At 42.2% G+C, this 26,676-nt stretch overlaps 1 protein-coding gene across 4 annotated transcripts in view; it reads right to left on the bottom strand.

The window, feature by feature from the left end:
- otofa (otoferlin a) overlaps positions 1-26,676 on the bottom strand; it is a 75,459-nt gene that overhangs the window by 9,024 nt on the left and 39,759 nt on the right. Inside the window, exons 6-44 of one of the 4 annotated variants that reach the window (XM_030109568.1) lie at positions 22,657-22,730; positions 22,324-22,453; positions 21,723-21,777; positions 20,398-20,529; positions 18,614-18,676; positions 18,367-18,451; positions 18,049-18,208; positions 17,609-17,795; positions 16,826-17,012; positions 16,139-16,362; positions 15,374-15,482; positions 15,069-15,255; positions 14,294-14,414; positions 14,038-14,138; positions 13,491-13,581; positions 12,476-12,592; positions 12,042-12,194; positions 11,656-11,848; positions 10,749-10,873; positions 10,521-10,655; positions 9,811-9,972; positions 9,470-9,541; positions 9,135-9,254; positions 8,889-9,050; positions 8,634-8,796; positions 7,450-7,616; positions 7,237-7,266; positions 6,984-7,121; positions 6,792-6,867; positions 4,867-5,012; positions 4,646-4,780; positions 4,361-4,498; positions 4,137-4,264; positions 3,613-3,783; positions 3,323-3,483; positions 2,594-2,736; positions 2,305-2,393; positions 1,980-2,078; positions 1,628-1,726 (exon numbers count right to left, since the gene is read on the bottom strand). In XM_030109568.1, the coding sequence (XP_029965428.1) occupies positions 1,628-1,726; positions 1,980-2,078; positions 2,305-2,393; positions 2,594-2,736; positions 3,323-3,483; positions 3,613-3,783; positions 4,137-4,264; positions 4,361-4,498; positions 4,646-4,780; positions 4,867-5,012; positions 6,792-6,867; positions 6,984-7,121; positions 7,237-7,266; positions 7,450-7,616; positions 8,634-8,796; positions 8,889-9,050; positions 9,135-9,254; positions 9,470-9,541; positions 9,811-9,972; positions 10,521-10,655; positions 10,749-10,873; positions 11,656-11,848; positions 12,042-12,194; positions 12,476-12,592; positions 13,491-13,581; positions 14,038-14,138; positions 14,294-14,414; positions 15,069-15,255; positions 15,374-15,482; positions 16,139-16,362; positions 16,826-17,012; positions 17,609-17,795; positions 18,049-18,208; positions 18,367-18,451; positions 18,614-18,676; positions 20,398-20,529; positions 21,723-21,777; positions 22,324-22,453; positions 22,657-22,730 (5,028 nt within the window). The remainder of the gene's footprint in view (positions 1-1,627; positions 1,727-1,979; positions 2,079-2,304; positions 2,394-2,593; positions 2,737-3,322; positions 3,484-3,612; positions 3,784-4,136; positions 4,265-4,360; positions 4,499-4,645; positions 4,781-4,866; positions 5,013-6,791; positions 6,868-6,983; positions 7,122-7,236; positions 7,267-7,449; positions 7,617-8,633; positions 8,797-8,888; positions 9,051-9,134; positions 9,255-9,469; positions 9,542-9,810; positions 9,973-10,520; positions 10,656-10,748; positions 10,874-11,655; positions 11,849-12,041; positions 12,195-12,475; positions 12,593-13,490; positions 13,582-14,037; positions 14,139-14,293; positions 14,415-15,068; positions 15,256-15,373; positions 15,483-16,138; positions 16,363-16,825; positions 17,013-17,608; positions 17,796-18,048; positions 18,209-18,366; positions 18,452-18,613; positions 18,677-20,397; positions 20,530-21,722; positions 21,778-22,323; positions 22,454-22,656; positions 22,731-26,676) is intronic. The other 3 variants (XM_030109569.1, XM_030109570.1, XM_030109571.1) reach the window with 3 other exon arrangements.

Genomic DNA, 26,676 nt, shown 5'->3' with positions numbered 1-26,676 from the left:
AGCTGCGTTCACAAACTGAAGGGATGGATGGATGAAGATTTTGTATTTGACAGTTACTGGATCTAGAGCTGATAGAAAGCAGGAGAGGAGGCTGCTCGTCTGTTAGAGAAAAAAACAATCACAGTGCCTCCTTAGGCATGACCCTTGACCTTCCTCAGAGCCATAATGTGACTGATAACAGTTGTTTACTACTATGAGCAGAAAAGCATCTCAGAATGCACAGCATGTCCAACCTTGAGGCAGATGGGCAGGAAAACTAGAGATTCATGTTTGGTTGTTTCTGCCAAAAACAAGAATTTGATTCTGCCGCACACAGGATCTTTCCAAAATGGAACAAGCAAGGAGTCTGCTTCCATAAGTTCCCATTAGTGTGGAAGCCGCAGATGGTGGGCTCAGAAGTTGGAATCGATAGGATGACCCTTGAGCCAACTCTGTAGCTGTGGACAGTCCAGGTTGGTGGTTATGGTGTTAATATATGCTGGGCAATTTGTTTGCAGACTATAACTGCATGCATAACAATCAATCCTGGTCTGATCAACTCAGCAGATTGTATTGATGACTGGATGAAAATGCATCATCTCACAAAGCAGGAGTCATCTCAAGCTGGTTTTAATAGCATGACAAAGAGCTCACCGGACTTGAAAAGGTTCTGCAGTCACCAGATCTGAATTTAACAGGGTACCTCTGGGACATGTCAGTTCAGCTGTGCAGCCGACAGCTCAAAGTCATGTTTCCAAAACCTCATGACGTCCAAGTATCTATGAAATGAGCCTCTCGGGAATGTAAAAGAAGGAGCTCTGCCGTATTAATGTGGTGCTTCTAATAAAGTGCTCGGCCACTGCACAGTACAGGTCACATTCATGCTTTGATTGCATTTTCTTTGCATTGAATGAAAAAATAAATAAATAAAATCGAAGTCAGGTAGATATGTCAGTGAAAGACCAAACCACAAAACCTCTAACAAAACATACAATAAAATAAATTAAATTCCAAACATTTTTCAAAGTAGCCAGCTTAAAAAAAATGCTTTTAAATAAGTTTCCCTGTCAGGAACAGATCATAAATACTAACTTTGTTGATGTGTTACATATTAGTGAAAAAGTGATAAAAGTAAAATATGTAAGGTTTATGACAGTGGTAGTGAAAGAAGTCTATTTTATAAAAAAAACAAAAATATGAAATAAAGATATGGCAGCACTTTTTGTGAAAGAAAAAACAAACAAAATGAAATTGAAAATCCTTTCCAGCCAATGCCTGTTTTACTTTTCTTATTGGTCAACATACAGTAGACTGAAGTATCAGTTCAAAGCTCACTAATAACATGTCCACATCGCGACAAGGTTGCAGCTATTTAAGCTAAAATCTGACCATTTTTTTCATTTGACAGATCATTGAGCCTAGTCAGGTTTTTCATGTGGTTTGGTCCTCACTTTTCACATTTTTCTGGAGTCAGGTGCTCTCAGCGTGCTCATAGGAAAGCCTGAAACAGGCGAGGCTGCGTGCCGGATGAAAATTTCAAACAGGAAGGGGCTAAAAAGAAAAGATTCAAGGTCTTCAGGAGGAGGAAAGAAGGGTTTTTTTTCTTTTTCTTTTTTGTACGAGCCATGCGATGGTTTCGTGTGTTTACCCCCTGACATAGATGTCAGACATCTTCTCTCCTGTCATGAAAGCATCGTCCTCTAGTATTACGTCATCAGTGTTCCAAATAACAACACGAAGCTCAAAGCTAGACATCAGCAGAGCATTGACCAGAGGAGAGAGAGAGAGAGAGAGAGAGAGGACGACAGAGAGACAGACAGGAGACACGCCACGGACACGGGGACACACGACAATCAACACAAATACGCACACAGAAAAAAATGGAAACAAAAACAAACAAACAAACAAACAAAAAAAAGGTTAACTGCAAAACAAAAAAAATCCACACACGGCTCACACCCACGGGATGAGGCTTGGCCGCCCCGTCCCGCTGTACCTACCCCCTGACAAATATGTCACTGGACTTTTCCCCAGTGAAGTAATCATCGTCCTCCAGTATTACTTCGTCTGTATTCCAAATAATCACCCTGAGCTCATATCTGGTAAGGGGGGGAGGAAGGGACACACATAGTTGGACTTCTATTTCATACAAGTAAAGAGCTAACTATTCAAACAGACTCACCAAAAATTAAGCTGGGGATAAAACTACATATTCTGTTGAAGAAACTCAAGAACTTTAGACACTTCAGATGCAGTATTCAGAGATCGGTCACATTGACGTTTGTTTGGCGTGATCACGGAATGTAACAACGCGGCAGGACGTACCTCTTTGGTTTTCGCGGCGATATATCGATCGCAGGTCCAGGAGCAGGCATATCCATGGGGAACATGTCCACCCACATCTCGATACGGCCCTGCGGAGAGAAGATGCGCGGTAACGAAGTCATTTGGTCGTCTGTCGTCTGCAGTGAAGTAGCTTCAATCGACCATGAGAGGGCGAGAGATTTTGATCTTCCACAGATAAACATTTATGAAGCAGATTAAGAAGATTTGAGAACTACAGGGAGGATCTGTTCTCCATATCCCCCCTCCTGTACGGCGGTTCTCCTCCCACCTGTTCGATCCCCGGTTTGTCCGGGTTCAGCAGCGGTCTGGTCTCCACGTGTTCGGGAACGAGCTTGCAGCCAAGTCGAGGGATTTCCTCCCAGTGGTTCAACACCGTCAGGGCTAAATGCTCCTCCGTCTGCTTCTTCAGGCCTGAGAGATCAGCACAGAGAAGAATATTTAAAACATGTACCTGTACATGTAATGTGTTGATGATGTGGGAAAATATTTCCCTTTTAACCAATATTTTCTCTCCTAAAAATTTTTACCAGGTTGACACATTACACATTTGTTCTGAGTTAAATAAATAAAATAGATTAAAGCAGAAAATAATTTTTTATTAAACAGAAGGAAATAAGTTAAAGCATTTTATTCCTACATATTTAAGATCATCTTTAATTTAATGCATCTTTGTTACATTAATTTCAAATGCACTGAAATATTTCAAGCGGGTTTTTATTCTTTATAGTTTTAACTAAATGTATTCAATAATTAATCTCTTTCCTTCTTTCTTTTTGAGGCCAGATATTATAATTATCACAAATAAAGTATCAACAATGACTAAAAATGTTTCAGTTTTAATGTTAGAAGTGTTGAAATGATTTAGAAGTTCATTTTTCAGTGATGATCAAATTTTTGCAAATGTATCAGTGTCAGTGCGATTTGATGCTGAAGTAGTGATAACACCTCGCCTCTACGGTCTTTGTACTGTTTTGAACCGAGAGAAAAGGTTAAATACCGTTTTCATCCTCGATATCCGTCGGTCCCGTGAAGATTCGATTGGCCACCTTCACTTTGCCTCCAGGTCCGTATTGAGGCGCGTCGATCTTGCCGTCCTTACAGAGCTTGGCCAGGATCTGACTGGGCTTCATCGGGTCTCTCCAGATGTTATATCCATGGCTTGTATCAATAAATGACAAAGATGTTATTAGAAGAGCTTTTGAAATGCATAATTTCAACAGAGCGAACTGACAACAAAAACACTGATCTATTTTTAACCAGTACCAGTTAACGAATAACTTTACTCACACAGAGTAGTTGGATGAAATGCCACAGGTGGCTCTGAATTTGCTGTAGAAGCGATTCTCCAAGTCAATCTTGGTTTCTCCGATCAGGTCGTCGGTGCCGACCAGGTCCCAGTCGTACACCGACACAGTCAGCATGGACTCCATGGGGAACGTGGCTTCGATGTCAAAGGACCTGAGAGCAGAGAAGCAGACGAACGACACGGAGTAATTCAACAGACTGAGTGAAAATAGAGAAAGACCCAGGAACACTTGGGAATGTTAGGTTTATTTATTATGATTCAATCCTGGTGACAATGAAATGCCTGGGTTCTCCCTTTCTTTACCTGAGATGCAGTTTTATTTTAGACAAGACATCAAAAACATGCACAAGGAGAACATGCAGAAAACTGTGCCTTTGGGTAATGAGAGCAAGTTGGAGTACTTTAAAGAAAAAAATCAGCCAGCAGGTTCAAACCACTGTTATCATTGCTGTGAGATGTCGGTGCAAACCACTCCTCCACTGATGCTACCTTTCTCTCAACTCACTTTCCAAATACAGGATTGAGCTGTTTGGAGATGTAATTCTCTTTGTCCTTGACCTCAGATTTTCCCAGCTTGATGACCACGTACGGATCAGCCTTCCCGTTAATATCAGCTGGATGGAGGTCTGTCGCCTAGAGTGGGGAAGAACAAAAAAACAACACATCTTATTTCTGTGATCACTCTTCTGGTTTTTTGCGCAGGTTGAATAATTAAAGGATGTCACCCACCCGGACCACGTAGACGCGCACGAGCACGTTGATTGGGTCGTTGTGCGGGATGCTCTGGAACATGCCCATGTTGGGATCGAACCCAGCCTCTCTGGTGATCTCCTCAGACAGCGGCAGCTTGTACATGCACAAGGATCCCTGGGTCAAAGAAAACACACTTTTATTAATTTCTCTTTCATCTGTCCATCTTTATTCAAGACAGGACTGCAGGAGGCACTGTAAATGATGGATCCATCACACACACACACACATCAACAGGCAATAAAGAGTTTTTATTCTTATCACCTTGAATCTTCCAACAATCCGGTCGTCATCCAAAGCGTGCTCATCGTCATCTCCAGCCTTTCCTCTGTACAAGTTGAAAGTGTGAAGCCAGTCTTCAAAGTTTCCGTACTCAGTCTCCAGCTCCTTATTGTAAACCTGCCAAACCCGACAAAGTAAAGCCTTAGAAGCGTAGATCGCTGCATTCAGGATGCCTTTTGTACGATTGTGTTCGACACACTCACCACCAGCTCGTCCACTCTCGCTTTGACTGGTCGCTTCTCGGCGCCGTCTGCAGCCTGACCCTTCTTCTTGTCCTTGGCGCTCTTCTTCTCTTTGCTCTTTTCCTTCATCTTTGAGCCTTTTAGGAGAAGGTCATCTGGTTTGACATCTGATTGAAAGGGTGAGTGGAGATGGAGGTGGACAAAGCAGGGTCGGACTCATGAAGAGGGGCTGCAGGTTTGCAGGCAGCGCTGCACGTCACGTACACAAACACATGAAAGCTGACAGGGACTGTGTTTCTGTAAGGCGATGTTGTGAGTGTAGTCACATGTTCCGGACGTCTGAGCTGAAAACAACAAGAACGACCACCTGAATCGTCTTGTTGCAGTCATATGAGGATGCACTGCAGGGCACAGGGGTATCGTCGACATGGAGTGGAAGAAAAACTGCACACTAGTTTTGTTAAGTTATGCCTTAAGTGGTCGAGCAAATGCAAAGAGGCACTATATTGTACAGCATATGTTTTTCTTCTCATCTTTACAGGCTACTCAAAGTACTGAGAACCTGATAAAAATATGCATTGTGAAATAAAGCAGTATGTAGGGATATATGGAGATATGAAATTTCTACAATCAAATCTGTGAAGAAATGGATCAAAATCACACGTTTCATCATTTCTAACATTAGAAATACCACTAAATGAATGATTTTTAATTGGATATCTGTGTCAGGATCAGTGATCCGTTGTCAGATCTTTTAGGCTTAGTGCTGAACACATTTATGTTTTTAAATATAGCATTTACTCAAACAAGCACCCAAAATGAGACTTTCTCTACTATGCACAAAAAATAAGGACATTTTTTGTTGTAATAATACTTTCTGGCTATGATTCTTATAACATTGGAGAGCCTGTGTATTTCCTTCATGAATGGTGCCATTTTTGCCAAATGTCCTCTCCCAGTGCCAGAAAACATTTCATCAGAGTTTCTTGCATTTTGGCCCAAATTATTCCGCAATTCAGTGGGATCATCGGCATCAAGAGTCAATATCAAGTTTGGCATAGGCAGAGAAGATTTAGCAGATTTCTCAAAGCAGACACTCACATACTCAGCTGCTTTAACACAATAACACACCATTCTAAAGGATAATAAACATGTTTTCCCCACTGGTCTATCGATTATTGACTGTTTGCAAACACAGTAATACTGACCCTTCTCAGACACCGTAGTTCTGCTCAAGCTTGGTGCATGTTTATTCTCACCACATTGTATGTTATGTACACAGACCAGCTGTACATCTCCTATCAACTCTTCATTAAAGTCCAGTTCTGATTTAACCCGGTCGCCTTTATAACCACAACACCCAACAGTCTACAGTCTAAAATTGATAGACAAGAACAAACAATCTGATAAAGGGTAACGGTGTTTTGTTCCAAGTTGTTAAGTCACATTATATTTCAACACATTTGGGCTACTCAGAAAAAATTATGATGGTTTAAGAGATATGAAGCTTTACATTTACAGAAAAGTCATAACAACATGAAAATCTTCTCGAGTGTTTACCCCTCATATCAAATACAGATAATCAGGAGTCTATTGATCCTTAACCAGTAGCGCCCAGTGAAATGCTACCTTATGTATCAATAAAGATTTTATGAGTTTCTACATTTGAGTGCAGATCCGTCAGCCAGCTTTCATCAAGCGTTGCAGGGTCGGAGATGCATGCCGATGTAAAAATGCTAATGTATATGAAAACGTGAAAAATAAAAGGTGAATGCATTGGATGAAGTGGGGGAAGAGCGGCAAACACACACGATGCCATGATACTCCTGGGTGCAATGGACTGAATGCAAATGCAAATTTGCAAACGTGTGAAACCATGGCCAAGTGTTGCTGAAATATCCACTCAGAGCAGCAGACACTCTGGCGGGCCTGTTGGAGATCAATACCTGCCGCTTCAGCTGCTATCTCAAGGTCCTCTCGCTCGTCCGCCTCGGCTTGAGCCGCCTCCTGGGCTCTGAGGGTCTGGAAATCCAGAGCAGGACAAGCCGTCAGTCTGATCAGTTTTTAACCCTGCGAGAATCACACGAGCCGAGTGCATGAGTATATGAGCAGAACAGAGAATATCGGTGCAGACAAACCTCCTTCATCGTCTCTATTGAGGCAAAATATTTAGACCACCAGTCCAGCACACTCTCGTCTGTCTCGTCGTCCTCCTCCACTCCTCCCTTCTTTTTCTTCTTCTTCTTCTTTTTGTCCTTGTCGCTCTCTTCCTCAGTCTGTTGTGAAAGTAAACGCACTACAGTGATCTCCAGCAGCATGGGTTTTTTTCATCATGACGGAACAGTAAAACACACGATGCCAGTGCTGAATCTCCACAGGAAGACTACTCACCATGTCAACCTTCACTACAGCATCAGACATCTATGATAGAGGGGGGGCGTCACATGAAACAACACAAGGGTTAATACACACAAACAGAGCAGGAATGAGCCGCACGAATACAGAAAAAAGGGAAAAAGACAGGAGAAAGGACTGCACACAAAGCATTGCTACCACTACCACGATCTACGAAAAGTACAAATGTCTCCGATCTCAGAATCTTACTGCATCTAATTTGACGACTGTGTCCATCTTTCGGACCGGTGGCTCGCCGTCCATATTGACGAGGATGTCACCTGCGGGGCGAGAAAAGGTGCGGGAAGAGAGGCTGGGTGAGGAGCGGGGTTGGGAGCCACCATTGGTTAGGACCATGTAGCCATTCATTAGCTTAGCTGGGGTGAAGCCAGAGGTTAAAGACAGCGGCAGGGTGGCAGAGGAGGACAGGACAGCCGGGGACATGCAAGAGAGAGACAAGGTGGCAGAGGGAGGGAGGACACACACAGGAAGGGCGAGAGGGAGGACAGGAAGTCAGCAGAGGAATTAGCAAAGTTAACAAAGAAGATGAAGTCTCACTTTAGAACCAAAGAGCAGAACAAGATGTGCTTGAATCTAAATACCACTGCAATTTTAGAATCTGGAACTGAACTGTTCCTCTGCCCTGTATCTTGAAATTAAAAGCACATGCAACTCTTTCATAATGCATCTGCAATAGCTGCTTTCACCATCCTCTAATCTAACATTTTATTGAGACATAAATTGTTTATAGCATAGCAGGAGACACAAAAAAAGCATAAATTTTACATATACTATGTTATATAGTCTTGAAATAACTGTTCTTTTTTCCATCCATCCAGCCAGCCTCGAACTTTGTTTTACGTGGATGTGAGTTGCAGTATTATAATAATGACAAATGTATATCCTCAATAAACTACAATTCACATTTTACATTTATTTATCATTGTAATAATTCACAGTTGTAAACTTATAGAAGTGACAGATTATCAAAACGACTTAATTCGATATAACTACACTGCTGTTTTTCTACAAAACATATTTTACCGTCATCATGACTAAATAAATGTCTAAACTGAAAAAGGGACACATTATTGAAACATCATTAAAGAATCACTGATTTAATCATCAAGGCTTCCGTCTCATCCTAGGAGAAAAAGCACCGACAGCTTTCAGCCTTTAACCTTAATCAAACTGCATTTGACAGAAAGTCTCTTTGTAAGAGAACCGCTGAAAAAAAACCATGAAAAGATTTCTAAATGCAAACACACACACACACACACACACACACACACACACACACACACACACACACACACACACACACACACACACACACGCAACATATCCTGAGTGACGGACTCAGTGAATCTCCGCCATCAGGTGGGTTTGGGTACCTGCGGTGGCCCAGTTGGTGGAGGACTTGTCGGGCGTGCTGTAGATGAAGCGTCTCAGGCTGCTCACGGCGTGGGAGCCCACCAGGATGTAGCGGCCGAACGCCCTGCAGTCCACCACGCGGATGTTGAGGGGCGGATGCAGGAGCTCATTTTCCGGAAGATCCTGTGGGTAGAATCGGGAAAATAAAACCAAGTTATATATATTATTTACCGCAAGAATCTAAGCGTTTTGAAATCGCTGGAGTTTGCACTTACCACCTCAAACCATTTGACCAGCGTGCTGAAGTTTGGGTTCTTCTTGTAGTTTTGGATGAGGACAGACTGAACGCCTCTGCCTGCACACTCGATGTCCACTCGGGGCCGGTCCACCTGTGCTAAGTTGATTCTCTTTAGGTCCCTTAAACCCCAGAACAAAACCTGAAGCAGAAAAAAAAAATGCAGTAGATTAGGAAAGCAGGGGATCTCCTGTCTCGAAAAGAATGAGGTAAATCCAAGTTTCACCTCGATGCGGTAGCGGCTCAGGACCGGCCGGATGCCCAGCGGCACAGGGAGGATTGGGCCGCGCTCCGAGTCTGTCGGCCCTTCAAGGGGGGGAAGGTCAGCTCTGCCGCCCTGACCGATCTGGTGGTTTGGAGCAGAAGGGAACTCAGATATGTCTGAGAGTCCATATTCAGTTATTAGTGCATTTAACGTTTGTTACAGCTTCAAGGAAGAGAGGAAACTCAACTGATCTGTGCCATATTAGCGCAAAAAATAAAGTTATTGCACAAACACTGAAAACGGCAACATCAAACAGTAAGCGAGAGTGGGATGAAAAGAGAGAGAGAAAAGAGAACCTTTATTTGAGGAACAGCAAAGTTATGGACAGCGATCAGAGCTCGCCTGATCTCCTCCGCATCGAAGGGTATCTGCAGGCAGCCGGAGAAGAAGAGAAAGACGAAAGAACAGGGGAAGCGGATGTTTGGAAAAGGGGACGGTTGGCAGGAGAACATGGGATTTGTCAGTTTGAGAGACCAGACGAGAGAATATCACAGCACGATAAAAGAAGAAGACAAAACAGACGAAGTGAGACACAAGTCAACAAAAACAACGAAGAGGATCTGTGTGTGTGTGTGTGTGTGTGTCACAATCAGAGGGCAGGGTGAATGTGTGTCGTCAGGAGTGTTCATGCTGTCACCTGCAGCAGCTCGAAGGCGGCCAGCAGCTCCCCGGCTGTGCAGTTCCCCCGGTAGATCTGGTAGTACTCCAGCTGCGGCGGGAACCTCGGGGGGCCGTAATGCTCGTCGCACATCTTGATGGTGGGCTTCGCGAACGTCCGTCCTATGAACTCCGCCTTACCCTGAATGCCGCGTCGCGCCACAGCGGCCAGACAAGACAGTGAAGGGCAAAAGGGAGGGAATTAAGACAAGGGGTCAGGGAGGTGCAGATTCCAAGGCAGCCACGAGGAGTCAGTATTGATCAAACTGATTGATAAAGGGTGCGATTTGTACTAAAAATATACCACAAACCTCATATTATAAACAAAAAAAGCTGTTTTTATAGAAGAAATGTTAATGAAAATAATTTGTGCTGGAAAAGCTCCATGCAGCTTATTTTTAAAGCATCAAGAGCTCATCAGCAGCTGACCTAAACAGCATGATATTGAATAAAAGCACTTTGATAATGTACAAAATCTCGCAATGCATTTCACACTCTGTTAAGCCAGCCCAGCATGTTTTTTTTTTTTATTTTATTTTTTTTTATTTTATGTGCAGGACAGGGTGGAGTGAGACAAGGGTGGACAGGCAGTAAGAAGATGAGGGATGGAGAAGCAAAGCACATTTAGTTTCATCGTTAAAAAAACCGTGTGCCTGTGAAGCTGATCTGTACTGTGACAGCAGATCCTACCACGGTGTCCTGGTCGTAGATTTCAACCACGATGATTGGAGGGTCGTCTCTCAGCTCGCTCGCCTCCCCGAACAGCTCAACGTCGTCAAAAACCAGCAGCTGGTCCCACGTAGGGCAAAGAGTCTCGCTCAGAACCTGACACACACACACACACACACACTGCTTATACAGGATCCAGCCACTAACACTCCTAAAACACACACATGTACACAGGCGGGTTTGTGTTACCTCGGTGACCTGGCTGTGCGAGGAGAAAAAGACCCGGGCGAAGGGGTCCGAAAGGCCACTGCTGTCAGCCGCGAACAGGCTTCGAGCCTGGTACATGTGCGCTCTCAGCTGAAACACCTGCTTCACTGTGGGACACACACAAAAACACACACTGCAGTGAGACTAACATTGTATTCATATCTGACAAAAAGAGCGCGATTTGTTCTGAGGCTCAAAATGATGGAAACAAATAATAACCGGATGGCAAATTGGTTTTGACTGTTTGCAGATGTTTATAGAGTCCAATTAACCCCATATCAACCAAATAACTGTAGTTTTTCCTTAAATATCTTAAAAAGGGAAAATTATCAGTGAGATCAATGTAAAGCCATTCAGTTCACTGCTATGTTAATTTATTATCTTCAACTTTAATCCACTGTGAGATAATCTGTTACAATATTTCTCCCAGGTGAGAGAAACATAAATCATTAATGGAATAGATCTCTTCTGGGAAATCACAACCTGCCTAAAAGTGGAAGGAATAACAAAGTAAAAATGATTAAATACAACTAAATGTCTCTTTCAGTGTAAATGTGTTTATATTTTCTGTTTATTATTTTCAAAGTTGCTGGTGAAAGAAAACAAAACAGCCTCTGGAACTTGATCATAAAGAGAAGAAAACAAAAAAGAGAAAGCAATCACTTCCATGTAGCGCTGTGTTTGAAGTAGATTTGTAGTGCACTACGGGAAGCTTACATAACTGTGCCACTGCATGCTCAGCATTAATAAGTGTTTGAGTGACAGTTAATTTGAGCGATGAAGTGTTCGCAGCCTGCCAAGTGTTTTCACTCCGCCGGAGCTGAGGGGAGTGTGTGGATCAGCTCCTCTGATGTGCTCAAGTGTCAGGCTGTGCCGCGCTCTCGCTTACTGTTGTAGACGAGGCTGACAGGGGGGACGGCGTGAAGGCCCGGGCCCATTTTAGCGGCTTTGATCTCCTCAAAACCGTTAGGCAGACCGCTGAGGAAGTCCTTTCGCTGCTTGTTGAGGCCCAGCCACAGATACAACTCCAGCTTAGCCTGAACGGTCCATCCTGCAGGACCGAATCCTTTCTTACCAGGCAGCTGAAGACACGACAACAGAGGGAAAACAACCACTTTAGCAAGGTGTTTATATTGAAGAACTCATTGCAACATATTTTGCACTCTGCAGTGTAATATGCACTGAAATATTCACAATTGACAACTCACAGTTGGGTCCTTGTACTTTTGTTGAGTAAAATATGAACATGGGAGAGTTTGGGAGAAGGGAAAATACCTTAAGGAAGACAGCTTTGACTTTTCCGCAGTCTTTTCCAGTTTCCTCGTCTACAATGGAGTAGAGAATGTCTTTGGAGGGAATGCGGGCGTAAGCAATGCGCTTGTTGTTGCTCATCATCCAGACAAACACGTCCGGGATGCTGTGCTGAGGCTGAACAAAGCAGAGACACGGCAGCACGCTGCTTATCTCAAGGTCTCTTTTTCTCAGTAATGACCGACACATTATAGTTTTTACATCCATCCACGAGTCTCCTATTGTGTTTTTATAAAGAGCGCTGAAGCTGACCTCAGCTAAATTCTCTGGGAAGTGTAAACGGCCTCTCTCTGTTCGCTCTGTGACGGAGAACCATCCAGTCTGAACCTGCCTCTGCAGACTGTTAGCTGGCATCAGCTTCACTGGGATCGCAGTGCAGAAGATGGAAAGATACAAACCTCATCAGCAAGGAATCGCAGCCTCTGCAAGAAGATCTGCACCAGCTTCAGTTTGTCTCGAACGGTGTTTTTCTTGACCTGAGTGCGAATCTGTTTGGCCTGCTGGCCCATGCTGTCCTGCAGGAGGCGAGACGATCAACAGTGGCAGTGGCAGTAGTATCTCACATACAGATCTGTTTCATATAAATGTGCATCTACTCATTTTTAACATTTCTTCCTGAATTGCACAGAAATAACCGAAACTAGAAAAACCTTTAAACAGCTACAAACTGCTGTTTTAAACATGGATATATCTGTGGCACAGATATCTCCTATAATGATATTTTATTCCACTCTCACTACTTTTTAACTCTTTTACTCTGTTCCCACCGACATGATTATCCAAAGAATCCACAAAATTCAAATTACCAGGAAGCAGATTTAGACCATTTATGTTGTCATTATGGTTTTGTAGGGCTTCCTCAATGTTGTAAAAGCTATAAAATCTAAATATATCCAGCCAATCTAGTTATAGAAGGGTTAAGTTTCAGTCACCTTAACTTTGAACTGCAAATTGATCTTTACATACTATGCGCCAAACTTTAAATCATGTATGCTTTTTCTCTTTGAGTATGAAAGAAGTATGCACAGAAAAAATATATAATAAAAAATCTTCCCAATGCGACCTTGTCTCCTCACCTGTATTAAATGTCTTTACGGTTCCTGCAGAACTGATTGCCTTCCAGTTACATTCCCCCAAAATTAAAAGTTGAATTGCAATAATATATAACTATTGACCCAAGGACAATGTAATTATGATATTATTGCATATGCACACAAATGTACTCTGAATAATTATTATGAGGTAGTGAAAAGTCTATTTCAGAATTTAATTTCCTTGCTTGGCCCTAATAGCAGATCCACGCTATTTACTTTTGGTGCTGAGATTAGCAGCTGAATATCGAGCCCGTTAATCACCGCGCCGTCTCCCTAAAGCCTCATCCTTCCTCCGGGGTTTGAGGAAAGTGGATCTCACCATCTCTCTCATGCAGGACTTGAGTCGCTCTCGGTCGAGTTTGGTTCTGCCTGCCTGGTTTACATCTTTGTTCGCCAGTGCCACGAACCGACTGCAATAAAGAAAAAAACACAAAACTGACGCATTAACTAATGGTGTATCAAAATGCTTTGCCTCATCTGTGCATACGTCGAGCACTTGAAGTTATTTGTCATCGATTTTATTTATTTATTTAAGTGCAAAATCACATGAATTAATCCAGATGGTCACAGCCTGAATAGACTAAAGGTAGTGGAGGGAAAACGGATTATTTAGACAATATGCAAGCAGATTCAGAATAAATAACACCCAATAATGACTGCATTAGAAATGCCTCTGTGGAAGTTCGCAGTAATCAGTGTGAGCTTTCTTTTAAATGCACTTAATGCAAAGATTGCTGCGAAACACTCCGCTGTTTAACACTCCTCACTTCAAGGGGAAACTCTCTGAATCAGCAGCACCTGCACAGTCATACTGCTGGGTGTAATACAAGACAAAGATAAATGATCATCATTAAAACAGAGCTCACCTGCAGCCGATGCTGAGCTCCTCCAGCACTCCCCTGAGTCTGCGCTCAGGAAAAGCCTTCTCAGTCTTAATAATCTCCTGAACATCGTTCACACCCTCTTCCTGTAAAGACGCGAAAAGCAGCTGCGCTGAGGACAGATACAGCTACCAGCCCTCACAGGTCGAAAGCCGAATGGAATGGAAAGCCGGATTTAATAGAATTATTTGGTAACTCCTGCTGCTGCGCCTCATCAACCAAAAGAAAGAACAACACTGACCAGCTTGTCTGCAATCTTATCCATCATGTTGGAGTTGTAGAGTCGTCTCCTCTGGTCCTGCCACCAGCTCTTGATGTAGACACACGGCTTCTTTTCAAAATAAGGGAGATGGAAGTAGTTCCTGTGCAGTTCAACAAGAAGCACCATTAAACTTAAAAGGATTTAACTGGTAAACACAATTTACTGTTAATAAGCTTTGCATGATTTGGCACATTCACTCATCCACACACACAGACACACTTACTCGAGTATTAATGGTGATGGCTACCATGCGAAGTAGGAGAGACCTGGGATTTAGTGTCTTGCTAAAGGACCCTTTGGCAATTGGACCCAAGAGACTATTGATCCATGTAGATATTTGGGACTGGAGGCCAATGCAGTCCACTAACAGAGTCCCAGCCACTCCAGACACACTCTGTGTTAGCATTATCTCTAAAATTGATACTCCACAAGATAAAGCAAATCTGTTCTCTGCCCTGCGGCTGTGAGAAAATGACACCGTTCTTTACTCTCAGCCCTGTTTGGGAGTTTTCTCTGTGTTTTTTTTATCTACATTTTTACTCGCGAGGTGTTTAATAACTGTTGTATGACTGTTCAGAAATATGTGTGATGAGGAAAAGTAAATAGTTCTGCACTCGTGAAGTATAAAACATCCTGTCTAAACTAATATTGTTATTGTTCCCTGTGATCTTGTAAAGTGAAGAATGTAACCAGCTTTAGCTTCGGTCTATTGAACTGAAGGGTGTGACTGGTCCTGCGACCTTTGCCCTCTGACCTGTCGGTGATGACAGGCCTCATCAGAGGAGTGGAGGAGACGGAGACCAGGTCTGCGTCTTCGTCCGCCTCGTCCTCGCTGGAGTTTTGGATCAGCTCGTTCTCCTCTTCTTCGTTGTCTCCATCTTTCTTCTTCTTCTTCCCCCCTGAAGGTTTGCTCACGCCGTCTATCTGGTTGCCATAGTTACCTGTCACATGAACATTACAGGAAGTTACGAAGTGTTTATGTGGATACTGTAGTTTTTGATTTCTCCTGTTTGTTCCACATTTATCCCGTACATTACATATTATTCGGGTTTCTTTTACCTATTGTGATTTCAAAAGTAATCGGTTTGTCGCCGATCTTTCTGTCGATCATGGTCGCCTCCAGAAACGACCCAAAGAGGAAGAACTCCTCCATCTTTCCCGTGGCGCTCTGATGGAGAGAAAAGACAGCTATTGTACTGGAGGAAAAATGTCTTTATTTTAATTTTATTTACAAGATGAAATAGATCTGCAAATTATCTGTTTTATTAGTTTAATATACTTGTAGCTGTGTCTTTCCTGAGTTTCTGAGACCACTTTCACTTTTCCTCAGTGATGCAACTGTATTCATTTGCACCATATTTTGTGACCTGAAAGGCTCTTTACTAATTCATGTATTGCTATAGGAATATAAAGGTCAATTATTGCTTGAATTTGAATGACACAATGATTATGAGCTAAACACCACGATTGTAAAAACATTCTTCATATGTATATCAAGCCTTCAAACAGTATTCACTGAAATAATAATTTCAAGTTTCTAACCTGTAGTGTGGATGGAAGATAATTTAGGATTCAAAATCACGCATTTTTCACAAACTAATCTCACTAGCAGAAGAAGCTGTCTAAAGAACAGACATCCAGCCTCTTGTTCCAGCTTTATCGTCCACATTGTTTTTAAGCAAAGAGACACAGTAAAAAAAAAAAAAAAAAAAAAAAAGTCAGGTGTTGATCTCATCTATTTAGTCGCATGGTCACAGACTCATTGTTGTGAGGAAAGTGTTCACAGGATGTAAGGAGAGATTTAACAGCTGACGGTTTTCCCACCTCGGAGATGTTGGACACGCCCTCCACCTGAACCTCGGTGGAGCTGATGATCTCGGGCGAGGTTGTGTCCAGGATCTCCACAGCGACGGACACCAGCAGACGGGCTCTGAAGGACACTCCCTCCCCGAGCCCGTCGTTCAGGTCCTGGTGCTCGTCCATCAGCGTGTACTGACGGGTGGAGCCGTACATGTTGACCCAGGCTGGACCCATGGTGGGCAAAAACCCTGAAAATCATGAAGGGAAAAGACACGTCTGATTGACTCTCTTATACTTCATGTTTACTAATGTGAATAAATTATCAGTATAACTTTAAACTTTTCACTTTTAACAGAAAAACCCAATAACAGACCAAAATATCAAAGCTTTTTTGAATTGGAGTGACTTCATAATAATAGAGTTCGATCATTTCTTATTACATGGCCCATTCGAAAACACTACTCAATGGATCATCTACTTCGGTGTAATATATATGCTAATATATGTATTGATTGCAAGTCAATTTGACTGTCAGTCACTAAATTTCAGAAGACATTAACAGGAGGGGTCAGGCACCTCGCGGACCATCATACACAGCTAATTTACGTGCGAAGCGGTGCAGCAGCCTGATAAGGCAAAATAATGACAGTACTTGACAAGTAATCAAAGCAGATTAGTCAAATTTCTGGTAATCTGTGGAGTTTGATTCACCTTTATCACCGTCATTTGATATCTTGCGGAGGTCTATGAAATGAGTTCCAATGGCAACGTCATTGACCTTATCCGAGTCTCTGATCTGAACCTTCAGCCTTTTGCAGAGCGGAGGGAACAGCTCCGTGAAGATGACCTGCTCGTTCCAGATTGGCTCATAGCTGCTTTTCTGGACTGAGGTTTTTCCCTGGAAACACATAAAAAGAGAAGCTCTGAATGCACAGAGGTGGAAAATACAAACATATCTGTATCAGTCAGTGATGATACAGGAGCTGATAATCCTATTTTAATGAGATTGGCTTTAAATAAATTCTCTCTTGTATGAGCCTTATGTGACATAATATTAAATACTGACTATGTTTCACTTTGGCAGAACAAAAATACCCCAAAAAATATTGTGAACAAGACATCGCTGTATAAATCTGCAACACACATTAAAATTTAATTCAAGTTTATACAGGTAATAAGTGGATCTGTGAGACTGTTCTGACTCTGATGTATGTTTGAAAAATGTTGTGAGTTATTTCAACTAAAAGCAGCCATCACAGAATCGTGGCTGCCTCACGGTGGGAAAATATTTCAAACAGAAAAGAAGCAGTAGCCAAAATAACCCATGGCTGCTGCGCCTCTATAAATACATACGCGCGGCTTTTATGAGCAGATCTCAGCCTTGTATATGAATCCTCTCGCGTGTGTTATTACACTCACACTGTGTTCCAGGGTAACAGCTCTTCTGGGAGCGATCCTGACTTAAATAGCAGAGCAGGACATGGAGGGCGTTACCTTCTGCCCAGCAAACTGGACTTGAACGTAGGGGTCCACCAGATCTCGGTTTTCTCCGATGAAAGCCTTTTTCACGTTGGCCATGATGCTGGTGTTCATTTTGGGGAGTCCTTCGGCCCGGTAGATCTTCACATAAAACCTCGCCCACTGTCTCTCTGCTGGGATTCCCTCTGGGAGCAGGAGATTTCTGGAGCGGACACAACAGAAAGAAAAAAATAAATCACAAAATAAGAGAGAATAAAGCATTTGAGACAAGCAATGAAAAACTAGAGGTAATTAATCAAAACATGACACACTGAAGATTGATTTTTTTATGCAATTAATGATTCATAGCTTCATCAATAATGGTGGAAAAAAACTGAATTGATTATAATAAATACACCTTGTGATACAGTGAATATTTCACAAAGCAGCGTTGCTGATCAACGGCAGGTTTTTACCCCTCTATCTCGTCTTCATCCGTCTCATTGGCCTTATGAGGGGTCTTGATGTTGTCGCCCTTCCCGACCACGGCGATGTCGCACTTGACGTAACCTTTGCACCCGGCGGTGATGTCGTCGGGGTCGGACAGGATGGCCCACTTGTGGTAGAACTGGTGCTCTGGTGGAGATTACGTTCAGCCAGTTCAGCAAAAAACGACCGCAGCCATCACTGAAACCTGACTTTCATTTTTCACAGTTCAAGTTTGGGTGATATCGGTACTGATTAATCTGATTACAACTCTGGAAAGGGTTTTAATTCGACAGCTCGCAGTTTACCAGGCTGAGAGTAAACGGTCCCAACGTCCATCTTGAACGTTCCCACCAATGTCCCGCTCCGCAGAAGATTCTTTGAATGGATAACCTAATGAGTAAAACGACATCATAAAGTTCATAATTATCATAATTTTGAAGCACAAAGTCAGTATTTTTGTGTAAATTTCTTTGAAAATGGCAAAAAAAAGAGGAAGGCAGCATCTTAGTCTGCTTTACTGCAGTGTGAAGGTTTTGTAATACGGAGACTTACTGACAGTTTGATGATCTTGTCAAACATGACGTCAGGAGGAACGTGAAAATCAAATACAAAATACTGCAGAGAAAAGAAAAGAAAAAAATCCAGTTAAAAGAAAAACCTATTTGTTCTTGTCTCCTTTATACTCGAGAGCGTTCACAGCAAATCCTGCTTTCAGCTTTGCTCTGGGAGAGAAGTGTGATAAAACAATTGGTTCTGACAAGGCAAAGTATATAAGACAGTTCTAACAATGAAAAATTAAACCAGAAAAAGCAGAAATATGGTTTTGCTTTTCTCTGTTCGAAGCTACTTTAACTGGAGACATTTCAATGAACCTGAACAAGTTTTATTTGACGATGAATTCAAGGATTTTCAATGTAAATGATAAGAAAAACAATAACAAGTATATTTTTGATCAAAGTATTGATGGAAACTTTGCCTTTCTTTAAGTTGTTGACAGAATAATGCAATTTCTGTGGATCTGGGTTCAAATGACTGAGGTATTGAAACTACTGTAACATAACGGCGTATTACTTTCCCCATTTTTTAACACAGTTGGCACAAAATAACAGTCAGTAGTGGAAGTTAGACGCAAAATACACACTTCAAAAGGTCACTTGTCAAGCTTACCAAAAAATTACACAACACGATGTTAATTGACCAGGACTGGCGCTTACTTGAAAAACAGATTTAGAATCTCAATGGGGATTAAATTACCCTTAAGAATGGTCTCTTTCTGTACCGTGTTAATGTGTACGTATCTGTATTATAGTAGCACAACGCTGAGACACATTAGCCGAGAAGCGAGCACTGTGTGAGTCGGTCTAATGATGGATTTAATCATTAAACTCAGCTGAAGCTCCGTCAATAGGTTGGAGGAACAACACCAATAATGTGGTTGTTAGCAGGTCTCCACAAAACCAGATTAATGAGCTATTCATAACGAAGAAGCAGCAACTAGATAAGCTAAGTGTTTATTTAACTGCTTTGTCATAATAGCGCCACTGGACAGAGATTCATATTAATGTGTGTACAGTTTCAATTATTGCTGTTAGCAGGATAAATAAAGGTTTACAGAGAAAGTCAGAGCTGCTCTTTATTTGAGACAACAGGTCAGTAAACACCTAATACTGCTCATATCTAATGTCATTTTCCAAAATCCAATATCTGTGAGCCTCCATTATGACGAGAGAGGATCATATTTTGTCTTTATGGTCAGTTTACGCTGATGAGGTGAGAGAAATGTAAGGCTCTATAAAATAAAAATGGGGAACAAACTTGAAACTTCATAAGAAAGGACAAAACCCTGAAGCACCGTTATCCTGATCACTCTGGTTTTCAGCTGCTCTGTCAGGGGGTTTCCAGACAAACAGGGACAATCGATAACAAACAAACTCTCACTTCCACTCCCTGTAGTGCGGACACAACACAGACTGAGCTCGGTACGATTCGGACCACTCCTCCTGTCCTACCGGGGCTCCTCCGCTATCTAGAAACACAACTCTTCAGCCTATAATCTGACATTAGAATCTACCTCCGCAAATCAAAACATCTCACTGTCAAAGAGAAAGTTGGGAGCTTTCTGCAATTTGTTTTGTGCACGCATGAGTTACAGGAAAAAAATATTGATATCTACACACTGAAAGTAAGTTTCATGAATTCTTGTTTCAAACCAATGATCTGAAAGAAGCTACGGAACTCCCAAGAGCTGAAGAAAACTTTAGAATCTGCTATCTATACTCATGTTTGCAGCATCTCCAGATGTGCAGGGGGAGTTCTGAAGGCTTGAAATGACTAACCTCATTATAGTACGGACAGTTGGTGGACTCCTTCATGGACGTGTACTTCTTGTCGTCTCCGATCTCCACACACACCACGGGGTCCATGTTGAGACCGATGAGCTGCCGGGCCTCGATCACGGTGATGCTGATCTGATAAGAAACATCATCACATCACATATAGCTCTGAACTGTAAAGCAAGCTGGTGCTCCTGTAAAAGGGAGTCAACAAGCAGATCAACTATCATAGTAAATCATTCAGCTGCACATTAATTACCCTGAGAACATTAAAGAGTCCAAAATAGTCTTTTTCATTTGAACGCCTCTGAGCGGCGAGAGCCTGTGCCAGATAATATAGTCTGTAAGTTTCCCTCTGACATCTCCCCCGTGCTCACGTAATGCTGCATCTAATGGAGAAAACTAGATCCAAACTGAGAGTTAGCACATCAAAACACTTCCCGCTTTACTTTTAATTAATCTCTAGATGATGAAGAGGAACAGAGAAAGATAAGGGAAGACGCGGGGAGTGTATCTGCAGCTCATGCGCCAAGGTTTTGTTGTGAGTGTTTACGAGCATGATTTTAATTTAAAAAGGCCTTGAAAGAAGACCGTGAGCAACGCCGGAGGACACTTAAACTGTCTTGTGCTGCTTCATTGGTGTTACGCTGAATAAATTCATGCATGTCAGGAACAGCAGTTATTGTTGGCAAACAAGGATGCACATTTGCAGAAGCAGCAGGATTCTACAATAAATGACATTCATTACAATTACATGAGAAATATAACTGATGAGATTATGCTTAATAATGGACTCAGTTGTTCAGCCTTTGGACAGTTATACTAGCTCTACAGGAACATGGCAGTGGTATTTATTGTCCCATATAAGACTTGAATATTGCACCACATAATGTCAAACTGCACTGCAGTACGGATATATGGAGGCAGGAAACAATCCGCTTCACACAACAGCTGGAAGGAGAGACACATTACTGGATGGACTTGTACAAGTTATGATTAAATGATCAAACTGACTTTCGGTGTGTTTTGCGTCCGTGCCCTCGGCCTGTTTGGGGCATACCCTGCCTTCACCAGCACTGAGCTGTGATCTCCAGCGTCCGTGACTCAGAGCTGTCGAGATGACGGACTGTAGCCTGTTTCAAAGTGACGTAGCGAGCTACAAGATGAAGAAATGTACAGTCGACGCCTCGGCGGTTGTTAGATGGTACGCCAGTGTTGCTGCTGTATCAGCCACCGGTCCAATAATCCCCACCATCGTTCATGACAGTGTGATGCATTGCGCTCTCGCGAAGAAAGATAACCGGGATGCACGAAGAACGGCTACAAACCTGATAATCCACAGGTCGTCCTGAGCTCGGCTCCATTTTGATATCTGGCTTTGACCTGAACAGATGTAAAGAGATCCATGAATAATAAATAAAGATCCAATATTATGTGTGTGGAGTGTGTGTGTGTGCATATATATCTTGTTTTTATACATATAAAGAAAACAAAGTGTCTATCTATACAAAGTGTCCTACTTTTCCTCCTTTTGTGTGTGTTGAGAAATTTGGCGTACAGTATATGTTGCTAAGACCATTAAAAGCCTTAAGCTGGGGAGGCTTTGTCCGATCATGCCAGCTTTGCTTCAAGCTGCATAATGTACCACCTTATTTAGGCAGTCTCTAAAATCCCAGGATCAATACGGGCAGCCTAGAGGAGCTCTGCAACACTCTGGCTCAGAGACAATGACTCTCACCACTGTTTTTTTTTTTTCCTTTTTTTTGACAAACACTTTCATAACCAACCGCAATATTACACAACACAGCATTCTACTTTTAAGACAACTGATTTGTCACTTTTGAAAACTTCAAATCATTCAGGTTATATTTGTGCACTCCTAATCCAGCAAAGGGTGCTTTTTTCTTCTTCTTCGTCACTGCATCTGACCTCTTGTTGGAGACGTTAGTTGTGACGGCGGTGACGGAGGCCAGAGAAATGGTGTCTGGGTCCAGCGTTCCCGCCAGGCGCATTGCTTTCCTGTCCAGGTCCTCCATGTCCAGCACGGCTGGCTCGTCCGCTGAAACCCAACAAATCCACAAACGAGACTCACACTGGGTATTTTAGGGCCCGCTGTATGTTTTATATTCAAATTTCATGACTTTTAGGCTTACATCTTGATGAATAATTCAGTAGATTTGGATAGGGAATATATTTTCAACAGAATTTCAGCTTAATCATCATCTGTGGATCAAACAGAGTCTGGGATGTTGATTATTTTACCTCCTTTCTTGTGGTCGTCTTTGTGGCTCTTGATCTTTCCGAGCTTCATGGCTGAGAAAACTCCCTTCCCTGCTCTGGTGAGGAAGAACAAAACAATCAGAGTGAGAAGAGAGGAGAGGAAAGCGATATCAGGACGGCAGACTATCTGATTCCTCGCTGATCGACTCTCATATCTTCCAACTTCACACTCGTCTCATTAGCTTCATGCTCCATCTCTTCACTTCTTTAGACTCTCCAGCTGCTTCAGAAGCGATTAATGCCAAACTAAAATCCAACTAAAATCCTTCTCAACACTTAATCAAAATGCAATTTACCTTCATGACGTTATGAAGGACATCTTTGTGGCGTGGCTGGATATTTAACTCCAGTAGACTGAACCCCCGTTCCCCCCACCATCACCACCCATCAGTTCTCCAGACCCTCAATCACAAGACAAGAGTATCCGGTGTCTCCACATTGAATTTTATCTGGATCGCATATCGCCACGACTACAAAGAGTTCCTGATGTCATCAGCACGACGACAAATGAGGGCCCTTAATAATTAAAAAAGACTGCGGCCGTCCAATTTGCTGCGGATATGGATACATGTCAGGGAATCAATAAAAAGGAGGGTTTTCTTTCTACTTTCCTGAGGATTCGGAGTTCAGCTTCTGCTCTGATCTTTTCCATCATTACTCTGAAGCCACGCTCAACTTTCATTTTCACTGAGAACCAAAACGTCAGAACCTATCAGAAGAGTTCTTCTTCAGCAGAGTGACGACAAAACTTTGAAAATAAATGTTTTAGACCGACGTGGATTAAAGCCGTAGAGCACAGAGGAGGATCTCGATTAAGAACAAAACACTTGACGTTACATTAGAAGGAAATCAAAGCTGTTTCACTGAGAATCCAAGTTAAGAAAAATACAGCACGTTTGTCAGTCTGTAACTGTAACAAGTCTGATCGATCAATTTCCATTTGATTGACAGCTATGAAATATTAGCACAGGATTCAAAACCAGCTGCTGTTTACTAAAGTTGCTCTAACGGTAAAAATTTTTATCGATTCTAACATATCTATCTTTCTATTATTTCACTTTTTACCAAAACAATATAAAATATGGAATGATAACTTCATTTTATATCATATACATTAATAAAAGGGTGCTAAACATATTTCACTTCATGTTATACTGAGTATAACTGTGACAGATAAATGTCTTGAACTCTTGAACTTGATTTCAATTCAAGTTACAAAAGTTGCTGATAGGTCAATAAGTCAAATGCCTGGAAGTCAACAATAACTTCAGTTATAGTTTAAGTTTAAGCCACTTTTACTCCTTAAACATCTGGATGTTTTAGTTTTCCTTTTTGTCATTGAAATGCATAATCCTTTCAGGAAGAAAGTTATTCAAGGCTGAGGAACGGACTTAAAGATAACTGAATAGAAAAACAAATAAATGGAGGTGGAGTTTTTTTAATCAATCCACAATTTAAATGCTCCAGTAAAATCTCTTCATCTGATACGCTAAGATGCCAGGAAAGAAATGTCCACAGCCACAAATAAAAGAGAAATGATTCTCATACATACCACATGAGAGACTGCACAGAGAGGTCAGATCACCATGAGTCCGCCTGAAGCCGCTTTATAACTTATTCTATATTTCAACATGCGTCACCTGTCAGGTTCAGGTAACACAGACCATAGCGGTTTGGGAGGGGAGGAGAGCGAGAGAGTAAGAGAGAGTGAGAGAGTGAGAGAGAGAGAGAGAGAGAGAGAGAGAGAGGTGGAGTGACATGGCTGAAGACATTGAAAAAGGAGGAGGAGGAGGAGACAGATGAAGAGGCTGGGCACGATGCCAGTCTGAGTCCATACAGAGCAGACAGCCTCCAGAGGTCAACAACCACTGAAAGAATCATCATGAAAACCGTAAAGCCCTAAATACACTGGAGTCATCATTTTCTTGCCCTAAAACTAAATCTAAACTTTATCTATCCCATAATTACCTCTTCATTTTCATCTAGCTACTCTGCTACCTTGCTATCTTTTTATCATTACCTCTTCACTAGTCTCACATATTGACACTGTCACTGACCCGTTGCAGGTCATAGTGATCTGCTGAACATGTCCCCAAAACACTGTGTTGTTATAGTGACCCAGCTGTTTTATCATGGCGATGTTGTGTTTCTTTCATTTCCTCTGCTCACACACCAAAACGAATCTGGACATCTTCAGTGTGGTGTTCCTCAGGGCAGTGTCCCTGAGCCTCATCGTGTTCTGTTGTTTTTAAACGGCATGTCATATTTACCCTCGAATATTCTAGATGTTTGAATGAATGTTTGGGGATCGGTTCTCACTGTGCACGACGTTCAGATCAGAGGCTGTTATTCTCATTAGATGGTTTCAATATTGAGCAGGTTACTAAAGCCAAACTGCTGAGTATCACCAGAAACCAAACCCTAACATGTTCCACACACATCAACGACACCGTACGTAAAATGAGTATTTCTAATATAGCATGCTTATTTTCTAACTGGCAGAACAAAAACAAAATGTGTCCAGTCATTAGTATCAACCAGCCGACAGTGGCCAGTAGTTTGGTCAAACTCATTTTAGTTCAGGGGTTCCATACAGCCCAAATTCACCTGACAGGTTGTGTTGCGTCTGTTTCTCTTAAGAAAGCTGTGTCCAAAATTCAAAGCTTTCTCTGCTACTTCTGCTACTTGCCTGGTGGGTTCATCGGCCGGATTGCAGCCTCTTGCTGGACGGTTTTGACCAAAGGGCCTTTCGATTGACGGCCCTCATGTAATATATCAAAGAAAGAACTTGCCAAACTCCAGCTCCAGCTTCACTCTGCGTCAGCTCGAACCAATGCACAGAGGAAAACAGTTGTCTATAGAGCTGTTTCATACCTTGTAGTTGTATTCATCCATTATATTGTATAGACTTAATATTTTCTTTATTGCTACTTGACGCTGCTCTATTGTGGCGCGTTTGGATCGTCACCGTACGGTGACCTTGTTGTGACCCCGCGGTGATCCCATGTTGGCTCAGTCGCTGCACCACTGTTACCTCACACTCACTCTTTTGTTGCCCCATTGTCAGGGTGTAGATGGGGAAACACCTGCAGGCTGTCAGCGCTCTATTGTCAACCGCTCGTGACTTCAACTTGATCCTAATGTGACCCCGACTTTTTGTGACTTTAACTGCTACTCGGCTGTTACCTGGGATCGACCTTGCCGATCCATGTTGCCGTTGTTGTTCGCTGTTTTCGTCAGTTTGTGTCATAATTTAGCCTCTAATCACAACTCGAGACTGTTCCACCCTTGTAAAGAGAAGGTGTGTGAGACAATGAATCCTTTCTAGACTCAGCGCTCACAGTTACTGCAGCTCCTCTCAGTCTTTTGCTCTCACTTCACTCTCTGTGCAGACACTAACTAATTCCTGATGCTATTCTGTCCGCTCGAGTGTACAGTTCACAGTCGGTCAAGGCGACCCTCGGGCCACAGAGAAACAGTCAGCTCCTCCAGATGGGGCTGTCTGGAAAGTCTCTGAGGATTTATATTTTCACAGTTGCCGAATTTTTAAACGCAATCACCTGCATATTTATCATAAACAGTTTAACTGGAAAACTTTATCTGGAAATCTGAAGAATATAACACAGTGGAAGCACTGGCTGTTTTACTTGTATTTCACTCTCCCTTGCAGAGATAAATCACAGTAAACACACATTAAAACATGTTTAAAATCAGATACAATTTCAAGTGTAACACGAGCCATCCCACCATCGGCTCATTTAATGGTAAAATGTCACCTTCCGGCAACGAAAGTTTAACATTTAATAGATAAAATAACAGACAGATATGTGTCAGACACACTCAAACATTAAAATAAACTATGAATTGATGAATAAATTGTCTCATTCACACATGTAAATCGCAGCAGAGATGGATGATCTAATGAATGCTGAATATTTTTGCTGACAGCTTCATATTTAATTGCTGACTACACTGAAAATCTGGAACGACGTGTGCAGTGAA

This window comes from Salarias fasciatus, chromosome 15 (genome assembly GCF_902148845.1).
Source record: "Salarias fasciatus chromosome 15, fSalaFa1.1, whole genome shotgun sequence".
NCBI lineage: Eukaryota > Metazoa > Chordata > Actinopteri > Blenniiformes > Blenniidae > Salarias > Salarias fasciatus.
The sequence above is the reverse complement of the archived record's forward strand: the minus strand, read 5'-3'. Positions and strand labels throughout refer to the sequence as shown.